This window comes from Cyprinodon variegatus, unplaced genomic scaffold, assembly GCF_000732505.1.
Source record: "Cyprinodon variegatus isolate N-32 unplaced genomic scaffold, C_variegatus-1.0 Scaffold407, whole genome shotgun sequence".
Classification (NCBI taxonomy): Eukaryota; Metazoa; Chordata; class Actinopteri; order Cyprinodontiformes; family Cyprinodontidae; genus Cyprinodon; species Cyprinodon variegatus.
In genome coordinates, this window is record NW_015150860.1 from 138870 (window position 1) to 156999 (window position 18130).

General features: G+C 38.8%; 1 protein-coding gene across 1 annotated transcript in view; it reads right to left on the bottom strand.

Moving 5' to 3' along the window:
* Nucleotides 1-5670: 5670 nt before the first annotated feature.
* The window catches only part of grb2 (growth factor receptor bound protein 2), a 38181-nt gene continuing 25721 nt past the window's right edge, over nucleotides 5671-18130 (bottom strand). The window contains exons 3-6 of the mRNA XM_015387932.1: nucleotides 15430-15527; nucleotides 8762-8884; nucleotides 8180-8348; nucleotides 5671-6405 (exon numbers count right to left, since the gene is read on the bottom strand). Of these exons, the coding sequence (XP_015243418.1) occupies nucleotides 6220-6405; nucleotides 8180-8348; nucleotides 8762-8884; nucleotides 15430-15527 (576 nt within the window). The 3' untranslated portion in view covers nucleotides 5671-6219. The remainder of the gene's footprint in view (nucleotides 6406-8179; nucleotides 8349-8761; nucleotides 8885-15429; nucleotides 15528-18130) is intronic.

An 18130-nucleotide genomic window follows, 5' to 3' on the forward strand; every position in this document is an offset into this window, starting at 1 on the left:
AACAAAAAAAATAAATTTTTTTCTTATGATTTTTCTTATATTCTTATTCAAACTGGTCTAGAAGATGAAAATCCAAACAAATTAACCTGGTTTGTTGTTGTAACATGCTTAAGATGGAATCATGTAAGCAGGGATATTGGGTTATAATCTGCAAACAAGCAAACAAAAAAAGACTTCATCTCTAATTTACTGATGTTAAGGCATACCAAAGTTCTGGTTTCATAACAAAACACTTTATTTTCACCGTTTAAAAAAAAAGAAGCGGCACACTTAATGATGTAAAAAGGGGCACAGAAAGAGCACTGGTTCACACAGTGATAATAATCTGCTGAACTCTGAACTTGCAAATCCTCAAATCATCATAACATGTCACCAACGAATGGGAGGCTGAGGGTTTTAAAGCCTTGCTGTCGACTTCTATAGCAGCACCATATGGCAGCTTCATCAGACGCCTGAGGCAGAAATAGTACTTTAGCCTCAGACTTTAGAAAAGGGCATCTTTGCACTCTGTGCTGCACCCTGCGTTTTAGACACATTCAGCAAGGGGAAATAAAAGGCTTTCATTTAAATCGCATAGGCTGCAGTGTGACTGACTTCATCCATTTGGTTGAATAGATGCACTCGGGCAGCATGACATCCTTCAGACCCAGAACACATTGGATAATTCCAGTTGAGAGGGCCACAAAGAGGACAGCAGCACTGATGTAACCAAAACGCTGTTTGAATCGGACAGCAGCAAAAATGGCAGAGAGGAGGCTCCAGATTGCTGAGAACTAACATGTGGGGCCTGCAGAGCTGCAGACTCTGCCTGGTCTCCTGTTTAACATACTGCAGGGCTTGCAGCTGCATGCTGCATGCAGAGCAATGCAATCTCTTTTTGCAGAAATGAAATCAGTTTCCTCTTTAGATCTGCTGTCCCGGTGCACATCTGCATCCAAAAGACAAGAAATATCCTCTTCTAGTTTCAGAAAATCAGGTACATTCTTCAGTGTCACATAGGGCATTACCTGAAGGAGGATTTAGACGTGTGAATGCATCAACATCCGGTGCTGAGTTTTAGGGAAACCCCAGATGTTCAAAGTGTAATGTATCAATCCTTTAGTGTTAAGAATAAAACATGACAGAAAATAACTGTAAGAAACTAATTTTAAACCACACTCAACTTTTTTTTTCCTGCATCAGTTTGCTGAGTGAAAAGGCCACCGGCTCATGGCACCAATGGAGAACGTTTAGATATTAAATTAGATAAATGACTGAGGGTATGACGGAGCGAGCCGTTTATTCAGCGTAACGTCCGGTACGGAAATACATTTGTTCCAGTATTAGTGAAAGCAGGGTAGGCATTTTAAAGATGACATTTGAAGAAGGGATTTCAAAAATATTGAACTTGAAAATGAAAACATTTACAATCAAAAAAGTTGAGTGTAATTTCGTATGAGAAAAAGATCAACCAAAAGTTTTACAGTTGCTTTTTTCCCAACAGATTTAACTTCTTTTCAGCTTACCGGTATATGTCAAAGTTTTGATATTTCGCTTTTTAAAATATTTTTAAGGGATTAAAATCCCCTTTTACTGATTCAACCTCTGGCTGATCTGTTCACTGACCAATAGAAAGGCTGTTGCTAACGTAAACGCAGAGCAGGCTAATCTCTATGAGTTCCAAGCACAGACCACACAGAAGTATAGAGAGGAAAATTTGCTTAATAAAATCTGAACAGAACAAGGCCCCGTCCACACGAAGTCAAAACGAACACGAAACGCTAATATTTTCCAGAACGTTTGTCGTAAAGACGGAGATGTAAAATAAATGTGATCGACTACACGAATGCATGAAAACGCTGCAAAATGTATGCCAGGCCTGTAAGTGGCGCTGTGGTGCCAAAGCAAAAATAGGCGAAAACAGGCAACGAAATGTTGGGCATGCGCAGTAATATTTATACAACAACCAAACCGGAAAATGGCCCTGCCGTTCCATTTTCGTGGTTCAGTCAAATTCAGGTGCTGAACTATGTCGTCGATATTGCTCTGTTCTTCCTGGAGATATTCCAGAAGAAGAAGATTCTGTTGTAAGCCAGACAGCAGGGTGAGTAGCATGAGCAGCAACCACTCAACACAGTACGGCGCCATTGTTGTTGTGATACTGTGTCGCGCATGCGTGTTTCGATGCGACGCTATGACGCACGCGTGTAAGAAAGAAAATGCGGTTAGAGCGTAAAGATGGAAACGCGAAAACGGCGTTTCAAAATCTTCCCACTCTGAAGGCTTAATAAAAAAAAGATCGTTTACAGACCCCCGAAACGCCGGCTTCGTATGGATGAGAGGCTGGTTTGGTGAAAAATTTGTGCGTTTAGGCCAGGGTTTGGCTTCGTGTGGACGGGGCCCAAGTCAACCAGAAAAAAAAATACTTTTTGCATAATCTAATTATTCTCAAAAGCTTTTTTAAAAAAAATGATGTTTTTTAAAGTTTAGATTTTGTGTTCTTTGCTTTCAATTATATTGGAACAAATTTCACTCCATACCGTATGGGACATGAATGCACCACAGATCTACCATTAAGAGATGTTTTGGTAGCAAAAATAAAAAGGAACCTAAAGAGGTTCAACCAGTCATTAATGATTGAATTTTAATATTGATTTATATTACATTAAACATACGATGGATATATTTAATCTTTACAAAGCAAAAAATATAAAAATAATTTTTTTCTTGAGCCAATGGTTTAATCCAGAGTGCCTCACGCTATAAATGACGCAACTACAAATGAATCCCTAAAACCATAAGCCAGTTTCTATCATAATCATTTCTTTTATACTAATATGTTGAAAAAAATACACCTACAGCTTTGTGGTTGATGTGTGACGTATCACTCTGCTAATCAACTAGCTGCTGATCTAAATGATAAAAGTGTAATGATCAGTTATTTGAAAAGTGAACCAGATAACTGTTGCTCTTTTGATTTATTCTGAACATGATAATCTAACGCAAGCCTGGTGGTTTCCCCAGACTTGTCTTGCTGTCCCCCCTTTGGTTTACAATAAAGTTTTCACACCCCTCAACCAACCTTTCTGTTGAATGAAGAAAACGTTAGTGAATATTATAAAATGCACAATAATCAATAGTCGGCAGTGCAAAGCAAATCACTTTGACCGATGATTGATTTGCACTGCCGACTGTTTATTCAGTACCAATTGTTTACATACACATTTGCAATAATGTACTTTAACTGTAATATGCAATTACCTTTTTATAGTAATATCCACCTGTATATTATATTCAGTACATATCCAGCTGTAAATTTAGTTCATAACACCAGTGATCTATATATTATATTCATTATTTCTAATGGCATTCATCTCTATACTCATTCAGTAGAAACCCATGTCCTGTATTTATGGAACCATTATTTATCCTGCACTTGCTGCTATTGCACTTCTGGTTAGACCTAAACTGCATTTCGTTGCCTTGAACCTGTACCTGTGTAATGACAATAAAGTTGAATCTAATAATAATAATCTAATCTAATTTAATTCACAAAACTCCCATCTATAGTGTATTTATCTTTAGTTAAACTGATTATTTTTACTGTGTAACAGAATTCTTCATTGCAATCGATATTTTTTTAACCCTTTATAGGGCACTCTGTGAAATACTTTGAAAATCAAAATTTCAAGCCAATGGTGTTATTTGGAATCCAGGACAAGACCTTATTATTACCTTTGTAACTTTCAAAAAATATGGATATTTTGATGGCAAAAATCAATGTAATAAGATACGCCAACTTGCCCGAATATATTAAGAAAATAACAAAAGCGAAAGAAACACATATTTTGGTACAACATAACCTTAGAGGCATTAATGCTGATATGGGCACTTACATTTTTTAGTGTATAAACCTAAATATAAATAACTTTTGAACTTTACCTTTTTTCCCACCCCCCCAACTTAATTTACAGTAGATAATATATCACTGAAGGGCTTAAATAATTGGTCAAATGCCAAACTAAGATGTACAGTCATGTAGCAGGATCTTTGCTGAATGACTGGATATAGATCTTGTGCTTCTAGACCTCACAGGGGGAACTCCATCTGTAAGGTGTATGCAAGTGATCCAAAAACTGTAACTTGCCCTATAAAGGGTTAAAGAAATGTCTCTATATAAATTGACTTCTACCCTAACCCCTGGAAACACACTGTACCCCCTCTCTGGTGTGCTCCACACTTGGGGCCCACGGCAGGAAAAAACACAAACAAAAAGAAGACAACCGTCTTTTTTAATAATTGCATTTTATTAATTGAAAACAAAAACGCAAATAAAAAAAAAAAAAAAAAAGCAAAAAAACAAACACAAAGTGTCATTAGGTAAGACAAGGAGAGAGACAACANAAAAAAAAAAAAAAAAAAAAAGCAAAAAAACAGTGTCATTAGGTAAGACAAGGAGAGAGACAACAGTTCTTTGTTGTTGGGGCAAAAGGTGAAGGTGGGCCGACAAAGGGAGGAGGAGGCTGAGTTTTATCAGATGGGACATCTCGGATTATTTACATTTATCATCATTACAGGACCGGCAGATCCCCCCAGCATAGGAGGGGGGTGGGACGGGGGGGCTCAAAGTAGCAGATCGGAGACACTGAAACACCAGAGAGAAAGGCACTATCCAGAGAGAACAAGAAACAGAAACAAAAGAAGGAGAAAACAAACTGAAAACAACACGCACTGGAACGGACGAAAAGTTGTAAATTAAAAAAAACAAAACAGAGAAAGTGCTTGACCACACGCCACACTGAACACAAAAACTAAAGTCGTTTACATTATTTTAGCTGATCTCTCAACTTTTAGGATAAAAAAAAAAACAAAAACAAAACAAAACAAAAAAAACAATCTCAGTTTTACAAATTGTAAGCCTGCAGGTCTGCACCGGCGCTCACACAGTGTGATTATCCAAACTCGGCCCCTTTGTTGCTTACAGAGTGTCCGCTAATGCATGCATTGAATGTGTCTGAACATGACCGTTAACTACCTGTACACGTCCGTACGGACCCACTCCCTCTAAACGAATATTGACAACACTATTTTTCAGCATGTCTTTTGAAATCCCTTGTGTGGTTCAGCTCTCCCAGCGGGCTTCCCTCATGTTTGTAGGTGCAGGCGGCTGAACAGCGGCGGCTGCGTTAAGGTAGCTGGCTTTATCAGCACCGACGGCTCATCTTGCTGGTCATTATTAGCCTTCTGATTCTTTCAGATAACTAACTTTACTTGCATGACAGACAATAAAAAAAGAAAAAAAAATCTTCTCAAATTGGAAGTTATGAAGCCTTAAATGTCATCATCCAAGAGAGCTTGGATAAACCAAAAGAAATAAAGTTGACAATTATCACATTCTAGAGCTACTAGGTCTTTTCTAGGCTAACAGAAGATTGAACATAATTTACAAATTGGAAAAAAAAAAAACTTGTGAAGAGGTAAAACAGACAAACATACAAATATATAATATATATTCTTAAAAAAATGGATTCTCTCTATACGTGATTCATTTATAAAGCCGACAACTGATGTACAATGCTCACATGCCGATGGTCTTAAACATGGAAACTAGCTGTGATGGAAAAGTTGGCATCACTCCTCTTTTTTTTTTATTTTATTTTCTTTACATTTTTTAAAAGTTTATTTTTTTTTAATTCTTTTTTATTTTCCATTTTTCTTTAAAACAAGTTACGGTTTATTGGTAGAGGATTCACTGACGTGATTCGAACGACATGCGGCAGAGAAGTAAAAAGGAAAAAAAAAACAGGCAGAATGTTAAGAAGTTGAGAAGACAGAAGCAGCTGTGGGAGCGGTTCGATCATTTGGTTATCTTCACGGTTGGTGCTCTATGCTTTAGTTTTTTTTTTTTCTCCTGTGTTTTTATTTCCCTCAGGACAGCTCAGTCCTCGCCGAGGCGTTCAGCAGGGAGGTGAACTTTCTCAGCGCGGATGGAGGTCGGGTTTTGCTCTGCTGCCGCCCACATAGCTACGCCTACGGCAGCTCTTACTCCTGTTTTCTCTCTTTGTCTATTTCAGTTATTTGCCTTCTTCTTGTTTTATTTATATCCCCGTGGGATGGCCCAGAGAGGTGGAGGGTCGGTTGGATGGTTGGGAGGATGAGATCAAGAACGGTGGTGATAATGATGGTGGTGATGGTTAAGCTGTTGTGTTGGTCAGAACTTTTTCTTTTCTTTTTTTCTTTTTACATGTTCCGGTTGACAGGTGTGACGTAGTTGCGGGGGAACATGCCCGTTTGGCCGTGGCAGCCTCCTTTCCACCAGTTGGGGTCAGAGTTGTCCAGGACTTGAATGAAGTCGCCGCGTCTGAAACCGAGCTCGCCTTCCTCCTGGGGGTCAAAGTCGAAGAGCGCTTGAACGTACGTCGGGTGCTGGAGGGGAAGAAAGAAAGGATAGAGAGAAAGTTAGGTGGAGGGAAAATGCTAATTTTAAAAAATTGGACGCATTTTAGTACAAATGCTCAACCTGCCTCCAAAATCCTAAATTGGTAACTTCCAACCAAAAGGACTCCAAATATATCAAATAGTAAAAAAAAAAAAACCTCCGCAGCCAGAATTGGTAGAAAGGGCATCCCACAGCATGATGCTGCCACCACCATATTTTTTTAAAGCCCTATCAGAAATGCTTTGGGAGAATTGAACCAGGCCTGGATGTTTCTGCTTGGGGAGGATTGAAGACGACCTTTAGTGTTGCACAGAAGCCAGGGTCTGGGTTTAAACGCTGCCTTTTAATCAACTGAAATTTCCGCTTTTAGCAACGCTGCTTTCGTTCCTGATGTCAGGGAAAATCCCAACAGGGACTCTGAACTAAATTTCAGCTCTATCAGAATCCCTGTGGCTCCTGTAACCAAAAAACCCCCAAAGGTGGAACTGAATCAAGAGATTATATAAAGATTACAGGTAGATGCATGGCTAACCAACCAGGTGACTGCACTTTGGTTTTTACCTTCTACTTATGTACTTATGTTCCCTCTTTAAGAATAAAAATCAAATATATATGTTTTTACTACAAAGTTGATATTTCCCTGTCATACTCCCTCCATCCTGACTAAAACACAGTCACAGCTGCTCTCACTCACTCTTTCCCCTTCATCTTACCTGCAGCATCATCGTTTCCTCTCTGCCTTCCCCTGCTGCCGTCCCTAAACCTTGCAACCTGCAGCCTAACCGCCACTGAAACCTAAGGGGTGATTTCTGTCCTTTTAATGCAGTTCATCTTGAATCTGCGGAGGTGGAGCTAAAACTGCACAACAGAGATTTAGACACCTGCAGGAAGTACAAACACCAGCTGCTAGTCCTAAACCCACAACAACCATCTCATTTGATTTCTTTCTTTAATGAAATTTTTTTGCATTAAAGATGTGAATAAAACTGTGGAATGGTGCCTCCATTAAAACAGGATCAACGGATGATTTTGATCCTGCAAAGAGAAACTTTAACTTTAAATTTCAGCTCAGTGAAGAACTTCCACTGAGTTGTACAAGAATTGTGCTTCAAATAAAGATTTTGATATTGACCAGATTACAAGTGAACCATCTTAAGTAAACCTGTAAAACTGTGGGAATGAAAAAAAAACAAACAAAAAAAACCAAAAAGAAATTGGTGCACCAGTGTGACCACAGCAAAATGTTCGTGTAGAGCCTTGATGCAGAGCCTGTGCATGCTGCAGGTAGCGTTCTGTGGCTTGTGGCATTTGCAGAACATGACAGACATTTCTCTCTCAGAGATGAATCTAGGTTCAATACGACACAAGAAATATCAAGGCTGCAGCCTTAATAAGTAAACTTCACGAAAGCTTTAGTTTTTTTCCCCCTTTTTTAAAAGGTAAAGCAGAGTCTATTATGTTTTCTTATGTAGTGAAACGGTTTCCGTTTTTTCCTTATTTTGAATATAAACTTGAACCCATTTGGTTAATTTTTAATAAACCAACAAAGTCTTGGAGAACTGCAAAATATAAGGAAACAAATACCTGAGATTTATCGTTTTTAGTTTTAGTGAACAGAAAATTAACTCTAAAAGGAAGACAACAGCGGTCAGTCGGGTAGACGGGAAAATACGTCACTCCTCCGTCTGTTTCTGTCACTGCAAAGAACTGCCTCCAGCTGAAAACTCGAGGCGTTCACCTCATGGTGGCGTCGTTTCTTACCTGGGTGATCTGCTCTATGTCTCGCAGAAAGATCTGCTGATTGCGGGAGACCGAGGTCGTGCGGTGGTAATCCACCAGCTCGTTGAGGGAGTTGAACTTCACTACCCAGAGGAAATACTTTCCAGCTCCGTCACGGAGGACCTTGAAATGCTGCACATCATTTCCAAACCTGAATAAGAGAAAAGCTGGATGAACATAGAAGCTTGAAAATATTCAAGCTACTCATAAATGGACCTCCTACAGCGGTATTTAGAGTAGATAGATGTACAGCAGGTGGAGCAGGACGCTCACAGCGTCCTACAGAATGCTGTCTGGTTTAACTGTCTGAAAAAGTTATTAATTACCTTGAGGTATTTATGCTTTCAGTGCTAAAAGAGTGATAAGAGGAAACGAGCAAACAGAAGAACTACAGAGCTAAAGATAAAAGAGCTCTGCTGTAAAGGAAAGCATCTTTGCTGCAGGCTATAAGCTTCCATTCTCCATGTGACTCGTATCATCCAATCGTACGAGGAGAACATAAAGCTGAGTTCAGGGAAAACTGAAGCTGACTCAGATGTGTGACGTCCGACTGCTTCTACTCACTTCACAGAGAGGGAGAAGTCTCCTGGTGCGCTCTCGCTCTCTCTGATGAGAAACGCCCCGTCGTGCCTCTGTTTGTTTAGCATCTCCTCTGCTTTGGCTCGAGGAATCTTCCCAAAGAACCACCTGCAGGAGCAAAAAAACGACACGGTGAAATGTGAGCCGACTGATGTCATCCGAAGTAGTAGAAAGTTGAGGGCAAACAAAAGATTGGGCCGCAGGTCAAGCGTGTCTGAAGAAAAAAAAACACAGGCGGCAAACAGTTCATCACACGGTGTGACGTAAAAGGTGTGAAGCGATACCTGGCAGTGTAAACCAAAGACTGAAATAACTTTTTTGAGATAAAATTAAGGAGGAGATGTTCAAACAGGAAATCTGAGTAATCAGCCTCATCTATGTTCAGTTTAATTTCCGTTAGCCTTTATTGGGCCTAATGTCAGAGCAGATGAAGGTGCTACAGGTGCTTCCTTTAACACAGAGCGCTCTTCTACGCAGTGACTCCGTTTTTTTTGTCCGTTTGTCGGCTCCAGCCCCCTAAAAACGTCCAGTCATGCTTAGTATGAAGGATTCCTGCAAAGTTAGTCTGAAGCAATTAGCTGCTTCCTGAGAAGATAAGCTGTTACCTAATGCCATTATAAATAAACTAACTTTATATCTTTATTTTTAATTGGATAGACTTGGATATATAAACATGTTTTTTTTAAAGCGCTTTAAGGAGATATTTGTCATAAGTTGGTATTCCATGAATAAACTGAGCTGATGTGGTCACTCCCCGCCTTCCACCAGCATGAATTGTGCAGCTCTGATTGAAGTATATCTGGAAAAGCCGAGGCATTTAGCAGCACCGACTGGTTCAGTGAAGACGACTGTCCTTCAACACACCCACATCTTGGCTGCTTATGTAACAACAAGGAAAAAGCAACTCTAACTTTTATAGATTCCCAGAATTAAATAAAAGATAAGTCACAGGTTTCAAAGTTCAGGCAATAAAAATCATAAGTTTAAAACATGTAGGAAAAAAAAAAAGTTTTTATCTGCTTATAGATTCATCACAAACTATGCTAAATTTTTACACTTGAGTGATGAATTAAAGAACTTAACTGAAATAAACTCTTAATCCAATTTGCATCTCAGCTCAGCAGGACAGAACGTCTGTTTCCCTGTTAGATCAACCCGATTAAAAAGAAAAGAGGAAAAGTGGAACTTCCAAATGCAACATACAGGTCTACAGTTATGAAAATGGGTAGTGTGTACTTATGATCACAAACACATGCGTCGTTGTTAAACAGGGTCAACGATCTGTCTCCAAACAGACATGACTGACTGGCTGCTGAACCAGGCTATTGTCTGTAACTTAGCAAAGCAGTGTGGGCATGTCTGCTGGGACCCTTAGAGGCTCAGCACTTTTGGACTAGATCGTGTATCTAACAGCAAAAGTATGCTGCATTAATGATACAAAGAATAATAATGATAATGGGAAATTCAACAGAATCAGTCCTTTTTAAATCCTCTAACGCTACATTCATACTGCCCCTGGCAGGAGCAGCTAAAACGTGCGTGCTGCTTCATTTTTTCTGCTTGTACAACTTTAGTTCTGACGCGCAGCTGAAGCATCTTTGCTGCTCTGGCTGCGCAGTGGAAAAGTGGGTCTGATGCGCGTTGGGCGGAGCTACTCTACCCTTTCTTTGCCTGTAACAATAGCAGCTATATTCGCTGTGATCAGTGGGTAAAAAACAGTTTTATGTTTTTAAATGGGAAAATCCACCTGAAAACTTCATCTGTGCTGTCAGTTCGTCCAGATTACCATCCTGCCTTCAAATATTATTTCGCTGTCGACCCCCGTACACCGACGGTGCTCTGTCGTGAGGAATGCGCCTCTTCGCGGCGGCTGGAAGGTGTTTTTCACGTACGTAATCCAAACTGCAGGCACCAGGATAATAAAATCGAATAGGTTTTGCCAGCAGGTTTCGACATTTTAAATGAATTTAGGCGTTAAGTGTTTCAGAGGAGCCATCACAGCGATAAGCATCAGCAGCGCTGTGTTCGTCTCCCTGCCAGCTCCCAGATCAGCTTCTTTGATATGTAAAAAGTAAAATTTTTTCCAACTCCAGCAGCTGCTGCTTCTGAAGCGCCTTGTGCGCGTCAGGTTCTCAGAAGCTCATGACGCGCTGCTTCAACTGCTCAAAACGACCTTTTGCTGTGCCAAGATGCCAACCATTGTCTTTGCATGGAAACTAGCTGCTCTGCTGCCTCTGCTGCTTGCGGTGTGAACTTAGCATAATTCAGATTCATACTTTGACCCCAACTGTATCTCTGAAGGGGAGATGTGCACAGCTGGTACAGATGTGCGCTAAAAGATTTGCAGCTGTAAATGCACCAAAAGGTTGGGAATACAAACACACAAACTTTTTTCGTTTTTCATAACAGTATAAAAAAAAAAAAAAAAAAAAAATACTAAAGTTTTTTTCTGTGAGCAGGCGTTCAAGAGACACACTGGTTTTAAACAGCTATAGTTTCTGAACCATTACAGTTTTAAGACATGCGTGTTAAAGCCCCCTTAAAAAAAAAAAAAAAAAGTAAAAAGTCTACATTTTGGGGTGAAGTCCCCCCCAAACACCCCTCCGTTCCCTGTTATTCTAATATTTACAGAAAGAATCCTTGGAGAGTTAAAGGCTGAAATCTAAAGGATGCCTCACAATACAGTTAATAAGGCAATGAAATGGGAGAGTTAGGTTAGCATGCTAAAAGTCTAGAGCTAAAAATCTACAGCTTCTAATCACAACAGAGGCTAAATAATCAAGGTCAGCTGCTCATTCAGCTAGATTTGTTTCAAGTGTTACTAGATGAGAGAGGTGATAGTATTGTATGGAATAAACAACGCATTTTTCTGTAGCAGCTTCTACCAACCATGATTAATCCATGTTGAGCTGTAGTCTTTAGCCATTGAGCAGATCTTTACATTCCTTTTGTCTTTAAGCTAAAACGGTCTTTATTAGGGGATTTGTCTATTTATTTTCTTAAATGTCTTTAGTTGCAAATGTATTTTTCCTTTCCTGTCAGGCTTTTATAAAACTCCCAGCTGGGTAGAATACAGATAAAACAATACATTGACGGCAGGCTTTTAGCTAGCAATGTGTATGGTCGTATATTGTACAGCCTTTACCAAAAAAAAAAAAAATAATAATAATAATTTTAAATTTCATAAGCGGCAGAGGCTGGATTTTGAAAAATTTAAATTTTGCTGCCACATCATCCAATCAGAGAAGTTGATCTGGGAGCTGGCGGGGAGACGGACGGCTCTCCTGATGCAGATTGCAATGACTACATCATTTGATCTCTGGTGTTTTATATACATAAAGACAGGTTAGTTAATTCGTAATCTGATCTTTTTTGGGATCATTTTTTATTTTTTGTTTTAAATGTTGGTGTAAATACTGTGCTCCTTTTGACCAATTCCTAGCTGTAATACACCCTAAATACATTTGCAGAGCACCTGGGATTCACACTGTAGAGGCTCATTCCAACTGGAGATGAAGGCCAAGAATATCTTGAGAAACCAACAGATCTGAGAGATTTATTGCGATACTAAATGGTCCAAGGTTACTTTAAGAAAAAGTGAACCAAGGCTCTTCTTACTGTAGATACAAACGATGGTAGTAAGAATATTATGTATAATGTGTTGAATAGAATAGCCTACAAGCATCAGAGAAGAGAGGGAAATGAAACCAAGAGATACGCCCAGTAGAGTGAGAACAATCCTCCAAAGAGTTACTTCTGACTGCGCCGCAGCAATGATGCAGTGAGGTCAATATTCAATTCAATCTAAGAGGCTCTGAGCACGTTATTAAAGAGAGAGGTAATCTGGCACCCAAAGCGGGTCTAGTGGGAAAGGTTTTCAACGATCCTGCCAGGTTCATCTTAAGAGGTTGTTTACAAACAACACCCCACATGCAACCGGTTCCTAGTTCAGAAATATTTTGCTTTTATGAACATTTGATGTTTTAATCTAGTGCAGATCATGTGCACTAACAAATACAACACTAATATTGCACAAAATTCAAGATTAAATAAACAACAAAGACCAGTGTAAGGATATCTGACCAATCTTAGATCTAGAGGATGTTGCATGTGATGCCCAAAAGCTGCAAGAATACAGTCTATTAGGTTCAGCAAGAAAGTGAGATGGAAGCAGCAAACCGCACTGGTTTAGCTCCACGTGTTGATACTATTGCTTACATGATTCATGTGTTATATTAAAATTCATCAACTTGTATTTAAAAGAAAAAAAAGGGCAAAAAGGTCTATTAACATGCTGCGTTCAGTCCACAGTTGCACGTTAGGAGTATCTGATTTACATGCAAAGTCAATGATGTTGCGCCTCAATGGGCTTCAAGACGTCTCGCTGAGGTGTCACGCACATCTTGCGCTGTGTGTTTTAGGTTTCTACGCATTTTACACTGAGGTTTTGGATAATGATAAAAAAAAATTGTAACTTTTGTGCCAAACAAGAACAGAATACCCAAGTAGGACCCTAATCCTGAGGAGCTGACTGCAGGTGAAGTTTTCAGGTGGAAATTTTGGCTCAAAAACGTGTTAAAACAAATTTTTTCCCAAATGAAAGCAAATGAGGCAAAGTCACACTAGAGTGCTGGGAAAGAATAGTCCAGTATTAAGAGCATCTGACTTTAAATTGCACAAGCTTCCAAGCTGAGAAATTGGGAGGCCTTTTGATGCTTAAAACATTTTCAATATAAACGCAGCAGCAGAAAAAGCCCTCCTGATCAGCAGGAGTAAATAAGTTAGCTCACACTTTGTTATATTTAACCAGGAAGGGATAATTTCTTATCATATATATATATATATATATATATATATATATATATATATATATATATATATATATATATATATATATATATATATATATAATTAAGTGACAATTTCTTTAAAACACACAATAAACCAAACTGCTGCGTTTAACTGAAGTCTAATAGAACATCAAACTCTATAAAGAGTGATAAAAAGACCCAAAAAAAAAATCACCATTCAGATCAGTTTAATCAAAAATGAACAATGCCAGACACAACCCAATAAAAGCAAACACTTTTTCCTCCATTTCTCTCAATCATTTAGCTTTCAGCTTCAAAGGACTAATTAGGCCAGAAAGCAGGGCTGGGCTTTATGTTTTCCACATGGGGACTTACTGTGGTTCCAAATGCATCAATCAGCCACATCCCTCCCTAAACGCTTTAAAAATAATCCCTTTAAAGGTGAGAAGCAAACTTATGGTGACAAAGGAACAAATTAAGCTGCATTCAGAGTCGGGTGTTAAATGCATAAATCTAGAAACTAAACAAAAGCATCTGGTTTTTGCTGAGTCATCAGTGGCGGTTATGGGGTCAGCTTTTAGTCACTGCAGTCGCTCAGGATGTTGAGAGCTACAGCTCAGCTGATAAATGGATTTTTAAAGTAGCCATAGGAGAGTCAGAAAGCTCAGAGGGTTTGGGACGGTGATACACAGACTTAGGGAAACATCAAGACACCAAACAGCTGGTTATCCCTGTGTGGCTGATAAAGGAGGCTAGTTATGCCTTTAGTTTAAAAGGAAAAGCCCGGTAATATTCAGAATTCAAACTTCTAAAGTACTTAACATATAAAATGATTACACACTGTTCAATAAATGATAAGTGTTTTTAATTAAGAGTAACTTTTATTTGAATGTGCTTCATTGAGACATCCATGTTTGTCAGAGAGCACTACTGCCACCTATCGGTTTGTGACGTCACGGTGCAGTATTGGCTGTTGAGCAAGTCCCAGTGCTGTGTCTGGTGTTTGCACAACGTGCCATTATCCAAGTCATCTTGAAATCATTCTTCTTCAAAATGTTGGCTACATATTACGTGTTTTTTCTCAGAAAGAATCAAACTCCTCTTCAAGTTGGCAATCTAACGACGAACCAGTCCGTGGAGGACCATGAATCGGAAAGGTGAAATATATTTTTTTCACTTTTACCCGATGTATTCCAACATCAAACTGCCATGCATGTGGGCATTGTCAGTTTAACTATAGCTCTGGTGAATTTCAATGGTGAAGTCCTCTCGAAATCACAATAATTGTGGTTGATTACAGATGTGTCTAGTAGTTCCCATTGATTTAGCTTGCAAAGTGGGGAGAACGGCGCTAGGCTTACTGCACCATGACGTCACTGCCGCAAGAAGTCAGGAGTGAGGTGTTATTATATTAGGGCAAAAATGGCTGCTCCCAGACTCTGATAGCCACGAAAATGATTATTTTCACTTTTTTTACTGATTAACACAAAATTTATTTAATCACCCCAAATCTATTAGTTTTAGGTATCAATGATGACCCATTGGTTATTCCTCGCTGACCGGACTTTTCCTTTAAAAAGAAAAACATAGAACCTAAGAAATTAACGCTGTTCACAAGAATATTTGTGATCTGATCTCTGTGCTGCCAATTTAAACTTAGTCCTCATCTGAAGCATTTCTCATAATAGTCAAACATCTTAAATATTAATCTTTCAAAGTTTCTGCTCTTAAAATTTCAAACTTAAAACCAGAGATTTTTCCAATGTGTAGAGGCAGTGTTAGGTTACATTGTTAGCCACCCCATTAAAAGATTAAACTTAAAAAGTCAGATTCTGTACTTACGGATGGGCTTTCATCTCTATGTAATTCTTGGGAATGAATCCGTCTTTTCCGTTTAGTTCTGCCTTGTACCAGTTCTGATCACACTCTTCATTTAACACCTGGAAGCAGAAGAAAAAAAGAACATGTCAGTCGATCTATGCCGAAGAACACACACACATGCAAAAAAATGCATAAATCATCTTTTGTGTACATAAACACATAGTTACATTTCCAACAAACATGCTATATGCCAAAGAAGCCATGAAAGGGATAAGGCATAGAAATGTATTTTAAAAAAGCAATGGTCAAAGTACAATTGGCTAACATGACACAGGCAGAACAGATCAGTACATGAGCCATTCTGTGTGCGGAACTGACGAAGAAGACTTCCTCCAGATGATCAACTAAAGGCTGCATTTTATAATCTCAATTAAGTGGAAGAAAATACAGAACCTTTTAATATTAGAACGACAAGCTATGCATGGAATGTAAATATTGATTGTTTATCGAAAAACGCTATAGTTTTTGCATTTCTTTACAAGTGGGGGAGTTAAAAAAAAACCCAGTAGAGTTGTAAAGCCTTGATAATAAACTATTTTTTCATCCATCGTCTGTTAAGCTGGAGCCAAGAGACGGCAGATTCAAGCTACAATTCCTAGAAACTGCATATCAAGTCCAGCCTAAAGGATTCTCCTGGACAACAATGACATTAAAGTTTACACCACAACTCAGTAGATGTTCTGCATCTGCTCCTGTTAACTCTATGGGATTTCCCCCCCAGAGTTGTTCAGCTTTCAGGGTCTTGTATTTTTGATAGTGTGTGTATTCCTACACATTTTCCTTTTAATTCTATAATATTCAGGATATTTTCTTTTAGAAAGGAAAGCTTAAATCGATAGTTTGGTTGTTAGACGGTACAATGTAGGAAAAAAAATCATATAAAGCTATTTAATTGTCCAACGAGAGCTACTGCTTGCTATGATGGACGTTATAAAAGCGTTAGGTGGATTATTCTGATTGAAGAGCTTTTCTTTTTTTTAATCACAGCAGATGTTTAACATCTGTTCATGCAAAAGGTTAAACTATAAACATACTGTGAAATGCCTTGTATAATAAAGGAAAGAAAGCATCCATTAGATAGAAGTATTTTCTCTTTCTATTGCCTCTTAAATGTATAATCTGCAGTGTGCCAATCCCAGGACAGCTGTCTGATTGGTCCGTGGACTATCGGAGTGACTCGGGTCTATTTGCTCCTGACCTTTCAGGATGCCAGCTGTTCCGGGTTTCCCCAGCTGTTAGTTCTGCATAAGACCAGCATTACAGGATGAGGGAGCGGCCTTGGACCAGAATCAAAAGTGGTTCATAATCAGAAGCGGCCAAAGTACATGTGGCCATATGTACACTTGAGTTTGGGAATTTAGAGGCACAGGAAAAAAACTGCATTAGAATGAAAGATGAAACTTCTCTAATATAAAAGTAAATATGTTGATAAGAAATGTAGGTTATCGATTATTTCATTGATCTAATGTTGACTGATCTTATCTATCCAATAGCAGTAATTTCCTTAAAAAATAGAATTTTTCTTGCATCAAGAGAATCTTTCCATAACATGTAGGGCTAAACGTGTTTTTTAATATACGCCGTAAATTTTTTTTTTTAATTATTTAAACATTATTTAAACTATTTATAATACTATAATAGTAATTTTTTTAAAAGAGAGGTTATAAATATAAAAAACATTAAATCAACAATAGTAAATCAATTATTGTCAACATTCCTAAAGTTGATCTATGCAGCAAAGTTCAAGACAAAACAAACAAAAAAAAACCCAAAACAAACAAACATAAAAACAGAACAAATCCCTATTGCAAATATTTCCTCAAAATCTAATGGCATTAATACCAAATACTTTCATCCTATTTTAGTACTGAAACAAAACCACAAAAAACAAAAAGGCAGACACCCTGTCTACTTTTAAGGCTAGGCTTAAAACTTTCCTTTTTGATAAAGCTTATAGTTAGAGTGGCTCGGGTTATCCTGAGCTATCTCTATAGTTATGCTGCTATAGGCTTAGACTTCTGGAGGACATAGGGACCCCCATTTTATCATTCCATCTCTATTCTCCCACTCTGCAGAATCTGTTAGTTCAATCTCTAACATTATGCTCTCTCTGCTTATTCCTCATAGTAGCTTCATCTGGTCTGTTCCTGTATGGCTGTGACTCCATCCTGGAGAGAAATACCAGCTGTGCTGCTGCCATCAACACCTTTGTTTATAGATGTTGGAGATTGGCCTGTCTTTCAGAGTAGTCCTGTTTCTCTGACTGTGACTGGTTGGATGTGCCCTCCTCATCCTCTGACATTGTAACTGGCTCGGAGCTCATTTGCCTGGCTGTGCGTTTCCTGGACGAGGTCCCTTTTACAGCTGCCTTTTGTATCTCAGCTTCTTTCTATCTCTGCTTCTGTCCTCTTGAACCCCAGTTGGCTTCGGGAGATGGCCCCTCTCACCGAGCCTGGTTCTGCTAGAGGTTTCTTCCAGTTAAAAGTGAGTTTTTCCACTCCACTGTTGCTACAAGCATGCCTAATGTGAGGGATTGCCTTTGAGTTGATGAGTCGATGCAATCAACTGTTTTTCCTTAGATAGAAAACTTTTCCTCAATTTGACTGTATGATCTGGTGAACTGTAAAGTGCCTTGAGATGACATGTGTTGTGAATTGGGGCT